Source organism: Hypanus sabinus, chromosome 7 (assembly GCF_030144855.1).
Source record: "Hypanus sabinus isolate sHypSab1 chromosome 7, sHypSab1.hap1, whole genome shotgun sequence".
Taxonomy (NCBI): domain Eukaryota; kingdom Metazoa; phylum Chordata; class Chondrichthyes; order Myliobatiformes; family Dasyatidae; genus Hypanus; species Hypanus sabinus.
In genome coordinates this window covers 48,307,257-48,329,804 of record NC_082712.1, presented here as the reverse complement: position 1 = coordinate 48,329,804, position 22,548 = coordinate 48,307,257, and the positions used below count along the sequence as shown (strand labels likewise).

General features: G+C 40.8%; 1 protein-coding gene across 1 annotated transcript in view; it reads left to right on the top strand.

Moving 5' to 3' along the window:
* The window catches only part of LOC132396768 (uncharacterized protein KIAA2026-like), a 97,163-nt gene that overhangs the window by 55,343 nt on the left and 19,272 nt on the right, over positions 1-22,548 (top strand). Inside the window, exons 5-6 of the mRNA XM_059974641.1 lie at positions 11,181-11,270; positions 11,977-12,092. Coding sequence (XP_059830624.1) covers positions 11,181-11,270; positions 11,977-12,092 — 206 coding nt within the window. The remainder of the gene's footprint in view (positions 1-11,180; positions 11,271-11,976; positions 12,093-22,548) is intronic.

Here is a 22,548-nt window from a genome sequence, read left to right as displayed (position 1 = left end):
ATGCCGCCTGGCATGCTGCATTCCACCAGCATTTTGTGTGTGTTGCTCTACAGTGCCACTTTTGAGCACCTGAACTCATGATGCCTGCTGTATTCCTTTGCATCACACTTGCAAAACGTACACTAAAATGCAGCTCCTGAACGAGTATACTTGTCCCCACTCTAGCGTCCCGAACTGTCGGTAACCACCCTTCGCAGCTGGTGGCTCCATCTCACCAAGTTCCCTCATTACATAAACACACATGCATGCACACACAGTACTTTTATATCTACCAGTTCAATTCTGCGTTCGTGATACCTTGAGTTCCCATGTACCACTGACCCGAACAGATCCAAGTGTGAGTGCTGTATTAGAAAATACTCACCCCCTTAGACTGCTAAGATCGCTGGTCACGAAGATATCCCACTCCTTACACCAAATGTTGCGTGAATGAAATCACCAGAGAGAGTTACTGGTAGATACAAAGCAGCTTCTTTATTTGACTAAACCAGGTACAGCATACAATGTACTGAGACGCTTTCGGTGGAAAGGCCTACTGACCCAACGTGGAGCTTGATATTTATTTGCTAAACACAAAGGACAATCCACATTTACAAAGTATGGACAATGCTTTCTTTAGAAGCTACATACAAACTTCACACCTTCTGATTTGCTTCAATTCCACAGGCACTAGATGGTCTGTGGACTGTGCGTCTTAGCTTCTAGGAATGCATTGTTCCAAGTTAAATCCACAGTACATTGTCAAGGAACAGAAGACTGGTAGCCAAAGCCATTTGCTAAATGTAAATAACCTCAACCCAAAAATCACTCTAATAATCTATTTCCATAAATAAATGAAGATGTTCAGTGATTAACTATACATCAGATCAAATGCTTTGAGTTGTAACACAGTACAGACCTTTTTTATTTTTATTTTTTATGCCATTACCCAATGTTTCCATGATCTTTACTAAAATGTGGGATTTTTTTGTGGATGCAGAACCAATCTGGACTTGTTCAGTTCTGTATGTATCATGTCTCTCCAATTTACAGTAGTTATTTCCCTGTTAGACCTATTGAAATTGCTTCTCTGCTGGCTTAGATGTTTAAAATTCTGAATGATCAATGATGAATCCATCCTTCTCAGTGAGGTGCCTGTCTCAAACCTCAGTTCACACTCGGTTTATTGCTATGGGTGCAAAAATGAGGATTCTGCATTCAGCAAAGGAAATTATTTCAAAGTAAACATTGATCCCTTGGTAGAAACTAGGAAAATAATAATGGGATAAAGGAAATACAGAAATGTTAAATAACACCTTTGTGTTTGTCTTTGCAGTCAAGACAATAAATGCATTTCACAGTTAGTATCTCATCATATTAAACAACTAATATTTCCAGGTAAAATGAGTCTAATCAAAGTAATGTAAGAAAGAGATGACAAGTGATAGTGGATGCATTGCTTATAATTGTCCAAAAGTCTGAATTCTCAATACTCAAGAATCCAAGCAAAGGTGAAGGAAATAAACAGGCTTTTGAATTGACATGATATTGATCACTGGGAAATTGCTGGAAATTTTCATAAGAAAGGTGATAAAAGAAAAGTAATGAGTTCATCATGATTAGGCAGTCATTATGATTGTGTACAGCAGAATATGTAACCATCAAATTTATCAGAGTTCTTTGACAGTATAGTCCTATTGTGGATAAAGTGAAACCTACAGATCTACTTAGATTTCAAAATGACAAGGTTTAGAGGATCATGTTGGTGTATATTTCAGTTCTGCAAAATGGTGCTGATTGGTATGTAAAGATGGTCAAATTAAGTTGTGAGGAGGCTTGAGTCTGCAAAGGGACATAAACAGGTTAAGGAAATGTGCAAGAGTGTCTGATGGAGTATTCTTTGAGGAAATTGTCCACTTCCATAAGAGTAGAAAAATTCTGAATTATATAAATACTGAGGTGTTAGAATACTGAGGTGTTAGGGAGTGGAATGTGTATCCTTTTTGGTGAAGGGAAATAGGCTATAAGGTAAAGGAAAAATTGCTGCAGCTGCACAGAGCTTTGAATACACACCTGTAGTACTGTAGCGCTGAAATAACGACACTTATTCGGTGAGCTGCAGTTGCAAAAGAGGTTTATTCAAACTTCACAGCCTCACTTTAAAGCCTTCCTGTTCCCGCCCTCCCCAGGCGGGAATGCTGTAGGGGGCGCGTATTCACAGTCCTGTCCCGCGCGCGGGTTTTTCCCATTTGCTGGTGAAGCAGGCTTGGTGCCCTCTTTGGGACTGGCCTCAATGCCGGCATATGCCACTTTGTGAGCCGGTTTGAGTGCGCTAGGAAGTGGGTCGGCACATAACCACCCCCCCCCCCCCACCCCCGAACCGGCAATACACCCCCCAATGTCCTCAGTCTAGGCCGGACTCTGTTTGGGAGGTCTGCCTCTGCGCTGCAGTGCCTGAATCTCAACAGGCTGCGCCAAGTCCACATGGGTCGGTTTGAGTCGGTCCACTGTGAAAACATCCTCTTTCCCCCCAATGCCCAGCATGAATGTGGACCCATTGTTTCTGATAATCATAATCGGCCCCTCGTAGGGCCACTGTAGCGGCGCCCAATGTCCGCCCCGTCGTACAAAAACGAACTTACAATTTTGCAGGTCTTTGGGTATGCAGGTCAGGTTCTGCCCATGCTGTGAAGTGGGTATGGGGGCCAGGCTACCAAGCCTCTCATGTAGTCTGCCCAGGACTGCTGTGGGTTCTTCCTCTTGCCCCCTTGGGGCTGGTATGAACTCCCCTGGGATGACCAGGGGTACGCCGTACTCCAACTCAGCCGACGAGGTGTGCAGATCATCTTTGGGCGCCGTGCAGATTCCGAGCAGGACCCAGGGAAGCTTGTCCACCCAGTTAGGCCCTTTGAGGCGGGCCATGAGAGCCGACTTCAGGTGACGGTGGAAACGCTCCACTAGCCCGTTCGACTGTGGGTGGGAAGCAGTTGTGTGGTGCAGCTGTGTCCCCAAAAGGCTGGCCATAGCTGACCACAGACTGGAAGTGAACTGGGCGCCTCTGTTGGAGGTAATGTGGGCCGGTACACCAAAGCAAGATACCCAGGTTGCAGTCAGTGCTCGGGCGCAAGATTCAGAGGTGGTGTCGGTGAGTGGGACCGCCTCTGGCCATCTTGTGAACTGGTCCACAATAGTCAGAAGGTGCCGCACTCCTCGCAATACTGGCAGGGGGCCCACGATATCCACATGAATGTGGTCGAAATGCCAGCGGGTGGGGTGGAACTGCTGCGGCAGGGCTTTGGTGTGCTGCTGCACCTTGGCTGTTTGGCAGTGCATGCACGTTTTGGCCCAGTCACTGACCTGCTTGTGGAGTCCGTGCCAAACGAATCTGTTGGCTACCATCTTGACGGTTGACCTGATGGAGGGGTGCGCTAAGTTGTGAATAGAGTTCAAAACGTGCCGCCGCCAGGCTGCTGGGACGATGGGGTGGGTTTGGCCAGTGGTGACATCACAGAGTAGGGTCCTCTCACTTGGGCCTACGGGGAGGTCCTGGAGCTGCAAACCGGAGACTGCAGTCCTGTAACTAGGGATCTCCTTGTCTGCCTGCTGCGCTTCAGCCAGCGCTTCATAGTCTACCCCCCGGGACAGGGCTTGGATGTTAGGGCGGGAGAGGGCGTCTGCCACAACATGCCGGGAGACATCCCTGAGACATGCCGGACATCCGTTGTGTATTCGGAGATGTAGGACAGATGTTGCTGCTGGCGAGACGACTGGGGTCGGATGCTTTCGAGAACGCAAAGGTAAGAGGTTTGTGGTCTGTGAACGCGGTGAAGGGCCGACCTTCTAAGAAGTATCTGAAATGCCAGATTGCCAGGTATAGCACCAACAGTTCCCGGTTGAAAGCACTGTATTTGAGCTTGGGTGGTCGTAGGTGATTGCTGAAAAATGCCAGGGGTTGCCAGCGACCCTCGATGAGTTGTTCCAGCACTCCACCGACTGCCGTGTTAAATGCATCCACTGTGAGGGCGGTAGGGACGTCCGTTCTGGGGTGCAGTAGCATCGCGGTGTTTGCCAAGGCTTCTTTGGTTTTAATGAAAGCGACGGCAGACTCCTTGTCCCAGGTAATGTACTTGCCCGGACGCGACATCAGGGCGAACAGCATGATTCGGGCAGCTGAAGGGAGGAAGCGGTGGTAGAAATTCACCATATCCACGAATTCCTGAAGGCCTTTGATTGGGTCGGGGGAAATGGCGGACCGCGTCTACCTTAGCAGGCAGAGGGTTTGCCCCGTCTTTAGTAATCCTGTGGCCCAGGAAGTCGATGGTGTTGAGCCCGAACTGGCATTTGGCTGGGTTGATTGTTAGACCGTATTCACTCAGTCGTGCGTAGAGTTGATGGAGGTGGGACATGTGCTCCTGACGACTGCTGCCAGCTATGAGGATGTCGTCCAAATAGATGAAAGCGAAGTCCAGGTTGTGTCCCACCACGTCCATTAACCGCTGAAACGTCTGTGCGGCATTCTTTAGGCCGAACGGCATGCGGAGGAACTCGAAAAGGCTGAAAGGGGTGATGAGTGCTGTTTTGGGGACGTCGTCCAGGTGTATCGGGATTTGATGGTAGCCCCAGACGAGGTCTACCTTGGAGAAGATCAGTGCGCCATGCAGGTTTGCTGCAAAGTCCTGAATGTGTGGCGCAGGGTAGCGGTCTGGTGTAGTAGCCTCGTTCAGCCTGCGATAGTCGCTGCATGGTCTCCAGCCCTCTGTTGCTTTGGGCACCATGTGCAGGGGGGAGGCCCATGGGCTGTCGGACTGCCATATGATCCCCAATTCCTCCATCCTCCTGAACTCCTCCTTCACCAGTCGGAGCTTGTCTGGGGGAAGCCTTCAAGCACGGGCGTGGAGGGGTGGCCCTTGTGTCGGGATGTGGTGCTGTACGCCGTGTCTGGGCATGGCTGCCGTGAACTGCGGCGCCAGAACCGATGGGAAATCAGCCAGGACTCTGGTGAAGTGTTGTCGGACAGCGTGATGGAGTCTAGGTGTGGAGCCGGCAACTGGGCTTCTCCCAGGGAGAACGTTTGAAAGGTTTCGGCATGGACCAGTCTCTTCCTTGGTAGGTCGACCAGTAGGCTGTGAGCTCGCAAAAACTCCGCTCCCAGGAGTGGTTGGGCTACGGCGGCCAGTGTGAAGTTCCACGTGAACCGGCTGGAGCCGAACTGTAGCCGCACTGTACAGGTGCCGTAGGTCCTTACTGTGCTGCCATTCATGGCCCTCAGGGTGGGACCCGGTTCTCTGTTGCGGGTGTCGTAACTCGTCGGAGGTAAGATGCTGATCTCAGCTCCGGTGTCGACCAAAGAGCGGCGTCCCAGCTGCTTGTCCCAGACATACAGGAGGCTATCCCGATGGTCGGCCGCCGTAGCCATTAGCAGCGGCTGGCCTTGGCGTTTCCCAGGAACTTGCAGGGCGGGCTACAGCAGCGGGCTTCTGTGCCCCACCGCTGGTGGTAGAAGCACCATTGTTCGTAGGTCTCCTCACCCCTGCCTCTGGGGTTAGCGGGCTCTGCGGCCGGGCCTGGTCTGGTTTGCTGCTGGGAGTGTGGCCTGGTGATCTGTGCAACGGATGCCCCACTCTTGGCTTTCCACAGCACGTCCGCCCGGGCCACCACCTTCCGGGGGTCGCTGAAATCCGCGTCGGACAGCAGCAGGCGTATGTCCTCGGGCAGCTGCTCCAGGAACATGAGGCAGGGCTTGTGATCTCTGGCCAGGGACAGCATCTGATTCATCAAAGCCGACGGTGGCCTGTCCCCCAAACCATCCAGGTGCAGTAAGCGGGCAGCTCGCTCACGCCGTGAGAGTCCGAAAGTCCTTACGAGCAAGGCTTTGAATTCTGTGTATTTGCCATCCTCCGGGAGCGACTGTATGAACTCCTCAACCTGGGAGGCTGTCTCCTGGTTGAGGGAGCTCACCACATAGTAGTAACATGTGGCATCTGAGGTTATCTGCCATATGTGGAATTGGGCTTCTGTTTGCTGGAACCATAGATGAGATCGCAGCGTCCAGAAGGTTGGCAGTTTTAACGAAACTGCATGAACAGATGCAGCCTCGTTCATCTCTGGTCCAAATATCGTTTGGGCCGTCGGGGTCACCAGTTGTAGCGGTGTGCTACACGCAGCGCTGAAATAATGACACATAGTCGGTGAGCTGCAGTTGCAAAAGAGGTTTATTCAAACTTCGTGGCCTCACTTTAAAGCCTTCTTGTTCCTGCCCTCTCTAGGCGGGAATGCTGCAGAGGGTGCGTATTCACAGTTACGTTCCATGCGCGGGCTTTTCCCCTTGCTGGTGAAGCAGGCTTGGCGCCCTCTTCGGGACCAGCCTCAATGCTGGTGTGCACCACTTTGTGAGCCGGTGCAAGTGCACTAGGAAGTGGGTCGCCACAGTACTGCATTTAATTCTGGTTAACTCATGGGAGGATCCTTCCCTGCAGTGCAGGCTCTTAGCACAATGAGGTTATTTTTGAGGAAAAGCAGTCTTTGCTCAGTTCTTTAGGAAAAAGCAGGCATGATCTCACTGAAATGCAAACTTCTGAAGCTACTGGGCAGGTTTGATGTTGTGCGGGTAAGGCAACTTCAAGATAAAAATATTGCCCACAATATTGAGCTGAAGAGATTTTTTTTCTCTTTAAAAGGTACCCTGAAGTGTGGGTGACAAGTGATTAATGCAGGCCTGACTGCTTTGAACTGTGGGAATTTTGAGAGAGAACTGAAGCCAATGAATAATATTAGTGTAAAGCATGGTTTTGGTGTTGCTTTGCCTTGTTTAACAGCTTGAAAATTATATTAAAAAATAGAAAAGTGGAAGTAAGGGTAAGAACCCAGGCAATAAGAAGAGAAAAGAAATAAAACCAAAGAAAGTAGCAGATGTTTGAAGGCAGCAGGATACAGTAGATAAAAATGCAAGTGAGAGAGTTGCATTAAATAGTTAGCTAAATGGGAGAGGGATGGAAAGAAATAAAGAAGTTGGAGGAAAAATAGGTTATTTTAAGGTATCACTGCTTGCGTACAAGAAAAAAATTTAAAGCAAACTGTGTAAGATTAATTCCATAAACTCCCCTGAATTTTCAAGGCAGCAATTTTGTTCATGAGTGAAGTTATCCTAAATGATTTTCAGTTATTTTGACAGATGGGCTTATGTGTGTCAATGAATTCTTCGTGAGAACTTCAAAGCATTTAATCTATGTTATAAGTATCGAGCAACGTTTTCCTCCAAATATTTAATTATCTTGTCTGCAAATGAATATATTATAGTTTAAACATAATTGTTATGTCCCCCAATTTGGAGTAGAAAGGAAAGAAAGCACTGTAGGTGGCCCAGAAGGTTGATATTGTATAGTGTGATAAATTTGGTTCATGAATGTGCTTTACTAAATATTTACTAAATTGAGTTGTTGTGAGATTTGTTGTGGACACAATGATTGCTTGGATTTGGCCAGATTTTCAGTTTTAACTTCTCTTAACACAATTAAACCATAAGACCATTAAATATAGGAACAGAATTATGCCAATCCACCCATTGAGTCTGCTCTACTATTCCATCATGGTTGATTTATTATCCTCCTCAGCCTCATTCTCCTGCTTTTTCTCCTTAACTTTTGACAGCCTGACTAACCAAGAGCCTGTCGACCTCTGCTTTAACTATACTCAATGACTCGGCCTGTACAGCTGTCCATGGTAATGAATTCCACAGATTCACCACCCTTAGGCTAAAGACATTCCTTCTCATCTCTGTTCTAAATGGGTGCTTGTCTTCTGAGGCTGTGCCCTGTAGTCCAGTGGTCCCCAACCTCTGGGCCGTGGGCTGATACTGGGCTGCGAAGCATGCAGGGTACAGCGATAGGCGAAACGCACCCAACACATCTTTAAGAAAAAAGCCGAAATAAACAAGCTAATTAATTAGGTGCCGCCCAACACGTAAATGCCGGCCCAGGTCAGAGGCGATTGCCGATCAATCGCCTCTGATCTGGGCCGACATTTATGTGCCAGGCGGCACCTAATTAATTAGCTTGTTTATTTTGGCTTTTTTCTTAAAGATGTGTTGGGAGCATGCTGGCTACCGCTGCACCCCTATGCTTCATGGCACAGTATCGGTCCGCAGCCCGGGACCACTGCTCTAGTCCTAGCCCAGGGGTGGGCAAACTTTTTGACTTGAGGGCCACAAAGGGTTCTAAAATTTGACAGGAGGGCCGGACCAGGAGCAGATGGACGGAGTGTTTTGGTAATACACCTCATAAGAGAAAATAAAATATCATGGGATATGTAGGAAACATGTGCTTTAATTTCAATTGAAAATGAACAAATGCATTACAACAAAATATCTGTCTTTGAAGTCCCATGGTATTTAGCTATTTATTGGAATGACTTTTAAAACACTGAAAATTAAATGAATAAAATACAGCTTTTTTTAATAGTAACAGTTATTATTTTAAAGCACTGAAAATTCTGTTATCCTTCAAGATATTATCATCATCACTCTCCTCCTGACTGTCTTTATTTCAAAAACGGTAGGAGATGCAGGTCTACTTGTCCTGCTCCTTCTTATTCAATTGTTCCCTGTGCCAAAACTCAACAATGACCCGCACAATGACAAAGCAGGGAGAGCGCGCCGGTATGTGGAGCTCTGTGCTCACAAATCCCCGCAGGCGATCTCTCTTAGCCGGAACACTGGCTAATTGTGAGCCGGTTCGGATGTGCCAGGAAATGGGTCGCCACAAGGTCACAAAGTAAAGCGCAAATGTGGAGTAATACGCTGCACCTCAACAAAGGTCAATGTATATAGAGTGCGTCATCTATTGGGAAAACGCCAGAATTGCGGGGAAAAAATGTTAACAAGGTTTATTAATATAATTTCATCAAGTTCTGTGGGCCGGATTAAAAAGCTTAACGGGCCGTAGTTTGCCCATGCCTGTCCTAGCCTCATCCTCTCCATATCCACTCTGTCTAGGCTTTTTGATATTTGATAGGTTTCAATGCGATTTCCCTTCTCTTCCCTCTTCCCCCCCCCCCCCCCCATTCTTCTAGCTCTAATGAGTACCAGAACTATCAAATGCCCCTTGTATGTTAACTTGGTATCATTCTCGTGAATCTCCTCTGGACCCTCTCCAGTGCCATGTTTCCTTTGATAAGGGGCCCAGAACTACTCATAATACTCCAAGTGTGATCTGACTAATAACATACAAAGCATTAGCATCACATCCTTGCTCTTGTATTCTCGTCCTCTCGTAATGAATGCTAACTACTGAAGTCAGGCTAACTGGCCTATAATTTCCTTTCTTCTGCCTCCCTGCCTTCTTAAAGGGTGGAGTGACTTTTGCAATTTTCCAGTTCTCTGGAACCATTCCAGAATCTAGTGATTTTTGGAAGTTCATTGCTTATGCCTCCACAATCTCTGAAGCTACCTCTTTCAGAACCCTCTGGTGCAGTCCATTTGGTCCAGATGACTTGTCTACCTTTATCTCCTCTCTCATGCTTATATAATTCTCTTTACTCCACTGATGCATCTGACTCGCTTTTCTCAAACTGCAGGCTGAATTCTATCATATTATGATCACTGCATCCTAAGGGTTCCTTTACCTTAAACTCTGTAATCAAATCTGGTTCATTGCACAACACCCCACCCAGAATTGCCTTTCCCCAGTGGGCTCAACTACAAACTGCTATAAAAAGTGATTTCGCCATTCTACAGATTCCCTCTTGGGATCCAGCACCAACCTTATTTACCCATTCTATCTGCATATTGAAATCCCCCATTTCATTTTTTCCTGACAGAGCCATCCCACCCCCTCTACCTATCCACCTACTTGTCTGTCTGTTTGATACAAGGTGTATCCTTGGATGTTATGCTTCCAACTCTGATCTTCTTTCAATCACTTGTCAGTGATTCCCACAATATCATACCTGCTGCTCTCTACCTGTGCTATAAGACCATCTAGCTTATTCTCTATACTGTGTGCATTCAAATATAACACCTTCAATCCTGTATTCATCACCATTTTCGATTTTTGCCCTGATTCTACACTTCACCTTCTCCTATTTTCTGCAATTTTGCCCTATCATCTATCAGTCCATCCTCACAGTCTCATTATACAATGCATTGACTTGTATATCAACTGCTCCATCCTCAAGAATATTGCACCCCCCACCCCCATTTGGGTTCAGGTATAACTGTGTCAGATTTGCACTGAATTTTCTCTTTCCTGGCATTTTGGTCATCTGTTCAGAATTTTGTTCTATTGAGGTGCAGTTCTTTGTGAGAGGAAGCTGGGTGCTTTTCAAATCCACATCCAACCTTAGTGTTGTTATACGTCAATAGAGTATATAAACCTAATCCTAACTTCATTATGTATCTATTACAAGCTGAGTCAGAAGTTCTAGTCGAACATCACTGAGGACTATTTCAATGCAACTTGATCATTTTCACATGAACAGCAAACTCAGAAGAGAAACTCAAAAATCAATTTGAGGCTTTGCCTTTTCAGTGAAGTTGTAATCTCACCGAGAAACTAATTTCTGTTTTAAAAGAAAACCTTTTCCCAATACGTTGTTATGCAATAGTACTAATTTTTCTCTTATTAATCAATATTGACATGTATTTAATGCCCTACATGTTTTCATACATAAAATAAAATGTATAAAATAAAGTAATTATCAATTTGCTCTTAAGAAATTGCCCAGCCAGTGGGTCTACTTTCAGCTCTAGTGGCCTATGTTAAATCCTCATCTTTGATGCTGATTGCATGGAATTGGTACATTCTGCCTGTGACTGCACAGGTTTCCCTTAGTGCTCCAATTTCCACCCACATCCCAATTATGAGTGGCTGTGGTAAATTGCCCTGAATGTGTAGGTGAGTTGTAGAGTCTTAGAAGAGATGATGGGAGAGTGGGGCGAAGGAGTAGAAATGGTATGCGAATGTTTGGTGAATGGCATAAGCCTATGTTTCCATAATGTTTGACTCTGATGTGTTTTCCTTTAATCTTACTACGTTCAAATGGGAACTCTATATTGGTTTTTTCATTCACAGAAATGTTAAAATATTGTTAGTTTGATTGGTTAGAAGGTAAATTGTACTTTACTATTAAGAGCAAAATCTTTTAAGTTTTTATGCATTTATTACGTTACGATTTTATTAAGTTTTCTTTTGAATTTCTCTTTGTAGCTTGTTTGCACTAGTCTTGATGAACTCAGGGAACTTATTGCCAAAATAGAAGGAGAGCTCAAAGAACTGGAAAATAACAAGAAGAAATCGGTAAGTCACTAGTTATTCTGTGAATCCAGATATGAAAATCAAAAATTCTCTAACAAGTCGTTGACCCTGCTCATGATTTATTTTGGATTTGTTGTCTTGACTGGATGGTGTGGTTTATTTTTAAAGAATTCCTCCAGAATCAGTTTTTAAACTGTTTAGCAGCTTTGCGCATGACATAAATACATGTATTTGCTAAGTTTAGAAGTCATTAATGAAAAACAAATTTTCTGTAAAAGAATAGGACCGTATAATTTTGTAACAGTTCTTTCTGTTGATGCACATTGTATTGTGCATTTTGGATTTGAAATGCATGTTATGTGCATGTTTTAGGATGGTCAAAATGTTGTAAAAGTAGCTCACATTTAAGATTTTTTTTGTTTTAACTCCTCTTTGTCTTTAAGTAGGTTGCTGTTGTTTTGGTACTTCCCTAGACAAGACTTCTGATTTCTAGAGGCTTCCCTGGTCATTCTTCTGATTTCTAGGAGTGAAATTGACGGTTGTATAATTAACAATTGGGGCCATCATCGTGCTCCAGAAATTAGTTGATTCAGCAACTCAAAAGAGTAATCGTAGAGGAACTATATTTTTTGTTAACGTGTGCTGTTAATACCCAATCAGTCACAATTTGATAATTAAAGCATTGGGCTTATAAAATCACATAATTCTTGCATTACGGCTAAAATATTACAACTTTTGTTATTTACAGGAAAAATGGTTTTACAGGCGACAAGCTTTAAAAGATTTGCATAGTACCCTAGGACGACTGTTGAATGAGCTGTTACCATGGGAACCAAAGCTAATCAAGGCTTATCAGAGAAATCGGTAATTTTTGCATTTTATGTGCATTTTCCTTATGTCTGCTAATTTCTTCACTTCATTGAAAGAAAATAGTCATGGTGGGGAGTGGTTTTGGTGCTCTGAGGTAGTGGGTCCAAGTAATTTTCTAGAAACAAATAAGCAGCAACATCAAAATGTCCATATTTCCTCTCAGAGCACTTTTCTCCATGAAATGCTTTGGTCTAAACTTGTTTTCTTTCTCACTTGTGTTTAAGGTTCTTTTCAATTAGTTAATGACTTTCTGAAAATTATAGAGCCAGTCAGTGCACCAGAAACAGCTTTGTGATGTCTTGCTGCAAATTCCAGGAACATTATTTTCACCTAAACAGTTTATGAAATTATTTTATTTTTATGCTGCCTGGCTATTTTTATTTAGTCATTAAAAGGCATCTAAGAATACATTTCATGTTTACTCACCAGATGATAATTGGCATGTTAGAATTATTTCTTTCTTTTTAAGCCAGATTTGAAATAGTCTTTGTATGATGGAATGAGTACTGATGTTTGTGTGTGTGTGCGCAACTAGACCATAAGGCATGGGAGCAAAATTACCCCATTTGGCCCATAGGGTCTGCGCCACCATTCATTCATGGCTCCTCCTTTTTCTCCTTCTCAACCTCATTTCCTGGCCTTCTCCTTATAACCTGTGATGCCATGTCCAATCAAGAATCTATCAATCTCTGCCTTAAATACACCCAATGACTTGGCCTCCACAGTTGCACATGATAACAAAATCCACAAATTCACCACCCTCTGACTAAAGAAATTTCTCTGCATCTGTTTTGATTGGATGCACCTCTATTGTGAGGCTGTGCTCTCTTGTCCTAGACTCTCGTACTATGGGAACCATCCTTTCCACATCTACTCTGTCTAGGCCTTTCAGCATTAAAAAGTTTTCAATGAGATCTCTCTTTGCCCCCCCCCTCCCCCACCACCATCCTTCTGAATTCCAGCGAGTACAGATCCAGAGACATAAAACGTTCCTCATATGATAACCCTTTTATTCCTGGAACCATCCTTGTGAACCTCCTCTGGACACACTCTAATGCCAGCACATCACTTCTAAGATGAGGAGCCCAAAACTGTACATAATACTCAAGGTGAGGCCTCACCAGTGCCTTATAAAGCCTCAACATCACATCCCTGCTTTTGTATTATAGACCTCTTGAAATGAATGCTAACATTGCATTTGCCTTCCCCTCCTCCAACTTTTAGGGTATCTATCTGCACAAGGACTCCCAAGTCCCTTTGCATCTCAGATTTATGGATTTTCTCCCCGTTTATTTCTACTATCAAAGTGCATGTCCATGCATTTTCCAACATTATATTTAATTTGCCACTTTCTTGCCCATTCTCCTAAACTGTCTAAGTCCTTCTGCATCCTACCTGTTTCCTCAACACTACCTGCCCCTCCACCAATCTTTTTATCATCTGCAAACTTGGCAACAAAGCCATCTGTTTCATCATCTAAGTCATTTGCATATAACATAAAAAGAAATGGTCCGAACACCAGCCACTGCAGAACACCACCAGTCACTGGCAGCCAACCAGACAAGGATCCTTTTATTCCCACTGGCTGCCGTTTTCCAATCAGCCAGTGCTCTAACCATCTTAGTAACTGTCCTGTAATACCATGGGCTCTTACCTTGGTAAGCAGCCTCATGTGTGGCACCTAGTCAAAGGCCTTCTGAAAATCCAAATATACAACATCTACTGCATCCCCTTTATCTATCCTACTTGTAATCTCCTCAAAGAATTCCAACAGGTTCATCAGGCAGGATGTTCCCTTAAGGAAACCATGCTGATTTTGTCCTATCTTGTCCTGTGTCACCAAGTGCTCCATCACCTCATCCTTAACAATTGACTCTAACATCTTACCAACCACTGAGATCAGGCTAACTGGTCTATAATTTCCTTTCTGCTACCTTTCTCCTTTCTTAAAAAGTGGAGTGACATTTGCAATTTTCCAGTCCTCTCCCAGAGTCCAATGATTTTTGAAAGATTGTTTTCTAATGCCGCCACTGTCTCTAACGCTACCTCTTTCAGAACCCTAGTGTGCAGTTCATCTGGTCCGGGTGACTTATGTACTTTTAGGTCCTTCATCTTTTTGAGCACCTTCTCCCTTGTAATAGAAACTGCACCCACAGTTTAAAAACTTCCCAGTTCTCTATCTTCCCACTAATTATTGCTTTGTTGTATGCCCTCTCTTTTGTTTTCACATTACCTTTGACTTCCTTTGTCAGCCATAGTTGTACTATTTTGCCATTTGAGTATTTCTTCATTTTTGGAATACACGTGTCCTGCACCACCTTCATTTTCCCCAGAAACATATGCCATTGCTGCTCTGCTGATGTCCCTGCCAGCAGCTCCTTCTAATTTACTTTGGCTAACTTCTCTCTCATACACTTACTCCACTGAAATATTGCTACGTCAGACTTTACTTTCTCCTTATCAAATTTCAAGTTGAACTCAATCATTGTATGATCACGAGTTTTTAAGGGTTCTTTTACCTTAAGCACCCTAATCACTTCTGGTTCATTACTTAACACCCAGTCCAGCAGAGCTGATCCCCTAGCAGGTTCAATGATAAACTGCTCTAAAAAGCTGTCTCTTAGGCATTCAACAAATACCAGCCTGATTCTTCCAATTGACCTGCATGTTAAAATCTCCCATGACTATCACAACATTGCCCTTTTCTATTTCTTGTGGTAATCTGTGGTCCACCTCCAGCCACTGTTGGGAGACCTGTATATAGCTGCCATCAGGGTCCTTTTACCCTTGCAGTTTCTTAACTCAACCCACAAGGATTCAACATCTCCTGATCCTATGTCACATCTTTCTACTGATTTGATGCCAGTAGAGCCACACCACCCCCTCTGCCTACCTTCCTATCCCTCTGATACAATGTGTAACCTTGGGCATTTCACTCCCAACTACAACCAGCCACAACATCATGCCTGGCAATCTGTAATAGCACAACAAGATCATCCACCTTATTTCTTATACTCTGCGCATTGAGATACAATAGCTTGAGTACCATATTTGCTACCCTTTTTGATTTTGCATCCCAAATATACTGATACTCGTCCCGTTGGTTGTGACTGTGTCCCTTCACCGGCCTGTCTTTCCTGACAGTCTGACTGCATGCTTTCTTTACTTTGTTACCATCCATCCTATCCCGAGTCCCATCATTCTGGTTCCCACTGCACAGCCAAATTAGTTTAAATTCTCCCCAAAAGCTCTAACAAACCTTCCTGTGAGAATATTTGCCCCCCTCCCCCCGGTTCAGGTGCAACCCAAGCCTTTTGAACGGGACATTTATCCCCCAGAAGAGATCCCAATGATCCAAGATTCTGAAGCCCTGCCCCCTGCACCAGCTTCTCAGCCACAGATTTATCTGCCAAATCATCCTGTTTCTACCCTCACTTCTGCATGCCACAGGCAGCAATCCAGCTTCTGGAGATCCTGCTTCTCAGCTTTCTACCTAGCTCTCTCAAATCTCTTTTTAGGACTACTTTGTTTTTTCTTCCTATGTCATTGGAACTAATATGTACCAAGACATCTGGCTGCTCTCCCTTTCTCTCCAAAATGTTGTAGACGCAATCTGAGACATCCCTGACCCTGGCACTTGGCGAACAACATACCATCTGGGTGTCCCATTCATGTCCATAGAATCTCCTGTCTGTTCCCCTCACTATTGAGTCCCCTATCACTACCACACCCTTCCTTTCTCTCTTTCCCTTCTGCACCATAGACCCATGCTCAGTGCCTGTATCCCGGTCACTGTGCCATTCTCCCGGGAGGTCATCCCCCACAAAAGTATCCAAAGCGATGTACTTATTTTTGAGGGGAATGGCCACAGGTGTCTAACTGCCTATTTACATTTCCATTCCTCCTGACAGTCACCCAGTTACTCATCTCTTGCAACTTCAGGGTTTACTTCCCTGTAACTCTGATCAATGATCTACTTACTGTCCTGTGCAAGCTGAAGGTCATCTATCTGCTGCTCCAGATCTCTAACATGGTCTTCAAGGTGTTGGACTTCCTAGCCAATAGACCTAGTCAGGATGCACAACTGCTCCTCCCTCTCCATCATTCTCAATACAAGTGCCTCCACCCCTCCCAAGGTTGTGTGCTAAGCCCAGTATTGTACACTTTTCTCACACATGACTGCATGGTCAAACACTTCAGTAATTGCATTATCATGTTTGCCGATGACACGACAGTGATATGGCTGATTACCAACAATGGTGAGGTCACTACAGAGAAGAGGTAGGAGAGCTAAAGGCCTTTCATAATATCAACAAGACAAAGTTCAAAGTAGATTTATTATCTTTCTTTTTCTTTTTCAATCTTTTATTAGTTTTTTAAAAAAAAACAACATAATATATTAAATAGGTTATGAATACAATAGATTTGAAATTAAGTTGGTAACAAGATAACAATATCTTATTAAACTATCAGCGAAAAAGGATCATACAATATCAATCTAATCTATATTGATTATACATGAAAAGATTAAAAATAATCATCAAAAGAAAAAAAATGTAAAATATAAGAAAAAATGTATATTTAAGGAAATAATAAAAAAAAATAAACCTAAACTAACATGGGCAATAATAATAGTTTATAAGTATATGATAGTGTCAAAAACTCCGGAACTCCATACCAGAATAAGAAGAGTAAAGGTCTGGAAGAAGTCAAATTAATTCATATGAAATTGTTGAATGAACGGTCCCCAAGTTTCTTCAAACTTAATTGATGAATCAAAAATAGTGCTTCTAATTTTTTCTAAACTTAAACAAGAAATAGTTTGAGAGAACCACTGAAATGTGGTAGGAGGATTTACTTCTTTCCAATTTTGTAATATAGATCTCCTGGCCATTAATGTTACAAAGGCAATCATTCGTCTAATTGAAGGGGAGAATCGACTATCATCTTCATTTGGTATACCAAAAATTGCAGTGATAAAATGAGGTTGTAAATCAATATTCCAAATTGAGGAAATGGTAGCAAATATGTCCTTCCAATAATTATGTAAAGTAGGACATGACCAAAACATGTGGGTCAATGAAGCCACATCTAAATGACATCTGTCACATTGAGGATTAACATGAGAATAAAACCGAGCAAGCATATCTTTAGACATATGAGCTCTATGTACAACCTTAAATTGTATTAAAGCATGTTTAGCACATATAGAAGAAGAATTAACCATTTGTAAAAAATTTTCCCATTTTTCCGTTGAAATATTGTATTGAAGTTCTTTTTCCCATTCCTGTTTAATTCTCCCTGATATCTCTGGTTGTATCTTCATAATCATATTATAAATAAGAGCCACTAATCTCTTCTGACAGGGATTTAAAGTAAAAATCATATCTGAAAAATCTATCAAAGTTGAATTAGGAAAAGATGGTAAAACTTTATACAAAAAGTTTCTAATTTGTAAACATCTAAAAAAATTAGATTTAGGTAATTTAAATTTGTTAGAAAGTTGATCAAAAGACATCAAACTACCTTCAGAAAAAAGATCGCGAAAACATATTATACCTTTCCTTTTCCATATACTAAAAGCTTGATCTGTTAAAGAGGGTTTAAAGAAAAAATTAAGTAAGATAGGGCTATCAAGAACGAAGTTTTTTAGAGTAAAAAATTTACGAAATTGAAACCAAATTCGTAATGTATGTTTGACAATAGGGTTAGATATCTGTTTATTAAGTTTAGCTAAATCAACAGGGAGAGAAGAGCCAAGAACAGAAAATAAAGAATATCCTTGTGTACCATTACATTCTAAATTTACCCACTGTGGGCACAATGGTAAATCTAAATCTAATTTCCAGTATAATAAATTCCGAATATTATTCGCCCAATAGTAAAATCTAAAATTGGGTAAAGCTAAACCACCATCTTTTTTAGATTTCTGTAACTGTCTTTTACTTAATCTGGGGTTTTTATTTTGCCACACAAATGAGGAAATTTTTGAATCAATGCTATCAAAAAAAGACTTAGGAATAAAAATTGGTAAGGCTTGAAATAAATATAAAAATTTTGGTAAAATCATCATTTTAACAGCATTGATCCGACCAACCAATGAAAAGGATAAAGGAGACCATCTAGTAGTAAGTTGTTGAATTTGATGAAGCATAGGTAAAAAATTCAATCTGAATAAATCTTTATATTTCTTGGTAATTTTTATACCTAAATAAATAAAATTATCAGTAACAATTTTAAATGGTATTCTGTCATTCAGTAAAGTTTGTGCATTTAAAGGGAAGAGTTCACTCTTATCCAAATTTAATTTGTAACCAGAAAAACTACCAAATTGAACCAACAAGGATAGAATAGCGGGAATAGAATTATCAGGATCAGAAATATATAACAACAAGTCATCAGCATAGAGCGATAACTTGTATAATTTCTCATTACGGGTAATACCAGAAATATTAGGGGATTCACGAATAGCAATGGCTAAAGGTTCTAATGCAATATTAAATAATAAAGGACTTAAGGGACAACCTTGTCTTGTACCAAGAGGATCTATAATTATTCATAAGAACAGAAGCAACAGGTTTATAATATATTAATTTAATCCATGATATAAAATTAGAACTAAAATTAAAATTCTTCAAGGCATTAAATAAGTATGTCCATTCAACTCTATCAAAAGCTTTTTCAGCATCTAATGAAATAACACATTCTGGGGTTGTGGGTGAGGAAGTGTAAATTATATTAATCAATTTTCTAACATTAAAAAAGGAGTATCGGTTCCTAATGAAACCAGTTTGATCTCCTGAAATAATCTGTGATAGTACCTTTTCTAACCTAATAGCTAAAATTTTTGTAAGAATCTTAGAGTCTACATTTAGTAACGATATAGGGCGATAAGATGCACATAAAGTAGGGTCTTTATCTTTTTTAAGAATTAAAGAGATAGTAGCTTCATAAAAGGACTGGGGTAGTCTCTTCTTAATAAATGCATCATTAAAGATTTCACATAGCCAAGGGGAAAGCAAAGAAGAAAAAGTTTTAAAAAATTCTATAATATAACCATCAGGGCCAGGAGCTTTCCCTGAATTCATCGATGAAATAGCCTCTCCTACCTCAGCCATAGAAATAGGAGCATCAAATAAACTTCGATCTTCATCTGTCAATTTGGGAATATTCAGATTGTTAAAAAAATTATCCATCATAGACAGATCACCATCAAATTCTGATTGATATAAAGATTTATAAAAATCTTGGAAGTATTATTAATTTCTTTATGATCAGTAGTCAGATTACCGTCTTGTTTACGAATTTTAATAATTTGTCGCTTAGTCGAAATAGCTTTTAATTGATTAGCTAACAATTTACCAGTTTGATCACTATGGATATAAAATTGAGCCCTGGTCTTAATTAATTGATTCTCAATTGAAGAAGATAACAATAAGCTATGTTCCATTTGCAGTTCAACTCTCTTCTTATAAAGTTCCTTGGTAGGAGTAACGGAATAAATCTTATAAATTTCTTTAATTTTATCCACCAATAAAGCTATATCTAAATATCTTTGTTTTCTTTTACCAGCAGAATATGAGATAATTTGTCCACGAATAAAAGCCTTAAAAGAGTCCCAAAGTATTCCTCTGTCAATCTCTTCGGCATAGTTTTTTGAAAAAAAATAAGTCAATTTGCTGTTTTATGAAGGTAATAAATTCTGGATCTTGAAACAAAGTAGCGTTGAGTCTCCAAGATCTAGTATTAATGAAAGAGTCCGAAATCTTGATAGATAACTTCAAAGGTGCATGATCCAAAATAGCAATAGAATCATATTTACAATCAATAACATCTGCTAATAAACGATGATCAATAAGAAAATAATAAATTCTAGAATAACTATGATATACATGTGAAAAAAAAAATTCTTTATCTTTAGGGTTCAAAAACCGCCATATTTCAGTAATTCCCGAATCAACCATAAAAGAGTTAATAAGTAAAGCTGATCTATTCGGAAGAGTTCGAATAGGTTTAGATCTATCCATCAAAGGATTCAAACAACAATTGAAATCTCCACCCATTATCAACATATATTCATTTAGATTAGGAAGGGTAGTAAATAAACGTTTAAAAAAATCAGGGCAGTCAAAATTTGGAGCGTAAATATTAACTAAAGCCACTTTTCGGTTAAAAGTGAACCAGTAATCAACAAAAATCTGCCCTGTGGATCAGATATAATTTCATGATGTATAAACGAGATTGAGGGGTCTATAAAAATAGACACACCCCTAATTTTAGCAGTACAATTCGAATGAAATCGTTGACCCTTCCAGAACCTAAAAAAAGCGTTGATTATCCTCCCTCCTAATATGGGTCTCCTGTACAAAGATAATATTAGCATTTAGTCTATGGAATACTTTAAATATTTTTTTACGTTTAATCGGATGATTTAAACCATTAGTATTCCAAGAAATAAAATTAATAGACTTATCCATCATGCTAATATTAATTGTATATACCATGAAAGGTTGAAAAAAACACATAACCCATAATTCAGGAAGAAGGAAAAATGGTACAGGAGCAACCGGAGAACATGACACCTCACCAATATTAATAATTTGAAGTCGGCCCATGAAATAAAAGCAAAAAAATAAAAAGCAAAAGCGTGAAAAAAGATCCCTACCCCCTCCCCCCACCCCTCGAAAGAAAGCCAAGCGGCAGGCGCATAAACTAACACTAATATTACCCCCATTTCAAGATGGCAGCTCCATAAAAAGATTTAAAAAAACTATATAACACCCAGATTTAAATATAGGGTTGCAAAGAGAAAATGTATATCAATCAGAATGAAAAAAAATAATATAATAAAACAAATGATCATTAATAAAAAAAAGTATAAACATTAAAATTTGAAAGTGTAACATACCTTTAAAAAAAATTCCATGTTCAAATACAAGAAAAATGACGTTTCAAAAGCAAAGACTTATGGGAAGAAGAAACGACATTTTGAAAAAGCCATATTACAAAATATAAATGTAAGTTCAACAATCTATTAAAAAATTTAATAAAAAAAAGTTATCAAAATAGGATTAAAAAAAGATTTAATAGACACTACAATATATAATAAAAAAAAGACCAAAAAATCCAAAACATTCGTCCCATTTCCAAGTGCAGGCAAACAAATATATGCTTACAGAAAGCAAAGTCTTATGGGAAGAAGAAACGACATCTTAAAAAAAGTAAATCCTTATTACAAAATATAAACGTGTATATCCGAAACAGAAAAAAGAATAATAAAAAAAGAGATATTTTAAAAAATTAAAAGAGCATCTATAAGCAATGATGATAGTAAAAAAAAAGAAACCAGACCCGTAGATCAGGATAAGAAGTTATAACCCAGCTTCATAGGTTAAAACTTAAAATGAAATGGCATCTTCTCTCCAAAAAATCTTCAGCATAACACATAGTTCAACTTGCACTAGAAGATCGATATTCTTCAACGAATTTCTTCGCTTCTTCCGGAGTATTAAAAAATTGCTGACTGTTGTCGTTCAAAGTAATTCTAAGATTCGCTGGAAATCTTAAAGCTTGTTTAAGTCCAATCGAATGAATTTCTGCCATCACTGGCTTAAAAGCGATTCTCGCTCTCATTACTTCGAATGAATAATCCTCAACAATTCGAATTGTGTTGCTATTGTTAGAAATCATACCTTATTTACGAGCTAATCGAATTAAAAGCTCTTTCTCCCGAGGATAATGAAGGCGAACAATCACAGCTCGTGGTTTGCCACTCGCAGCCGAAAGCCTCGCAACTCTGTGAGCGCGGTCGATAACAGGTTTAGTATGCAAACCTTCACCGCCGAAAATTTCCCACAATAATTTAGAGAAAAATTCAGTTAAATCACCGGACTCAACTTTTTCGGGGAACCTGATAATTCGCAAATTCTGTCTGCGAGATCGGTTTTCGAGATCAGTAATTTTAAACTTATACTGATCTAATGTTTTAACAGTCGAATGTACCTTCTTCTCCAGCGCTTCAATTGTACGTATTTTTTCACAAATTAATTTTTCAAGAGTCGTAATCTTGTCTTCATGCCGCTGAATATCTAATGCCTGCGATTGAATCTTAGTATCAAGCGATCTAACAACTCCTTCAAGTTCAGATATTTTCGTGGTAAGCTTATTTTCCAAACTTGCCAGTTTACTTTCCAATTTACTTTCTAGCCTGCTTTCCAGAGTTGCAAGTTTAGCATCCAGAAGATGAGAAATAGCGTCGATGGACAAAGGATCCTTAGACAATTTCTTGCTTGTAGCCATTTTAAGTTTGACAAGATTAAATCAAATATTGTTTTAGGAAAAAAAAAGTTAATCAAAAGTATCAACTCATATGATTAGGTTCGAAAAGATTTGATTAAAGGGTGATTATAGTTGAAAAAATGAAGAGCGCCTAAAAGGCAAATGCTTACGT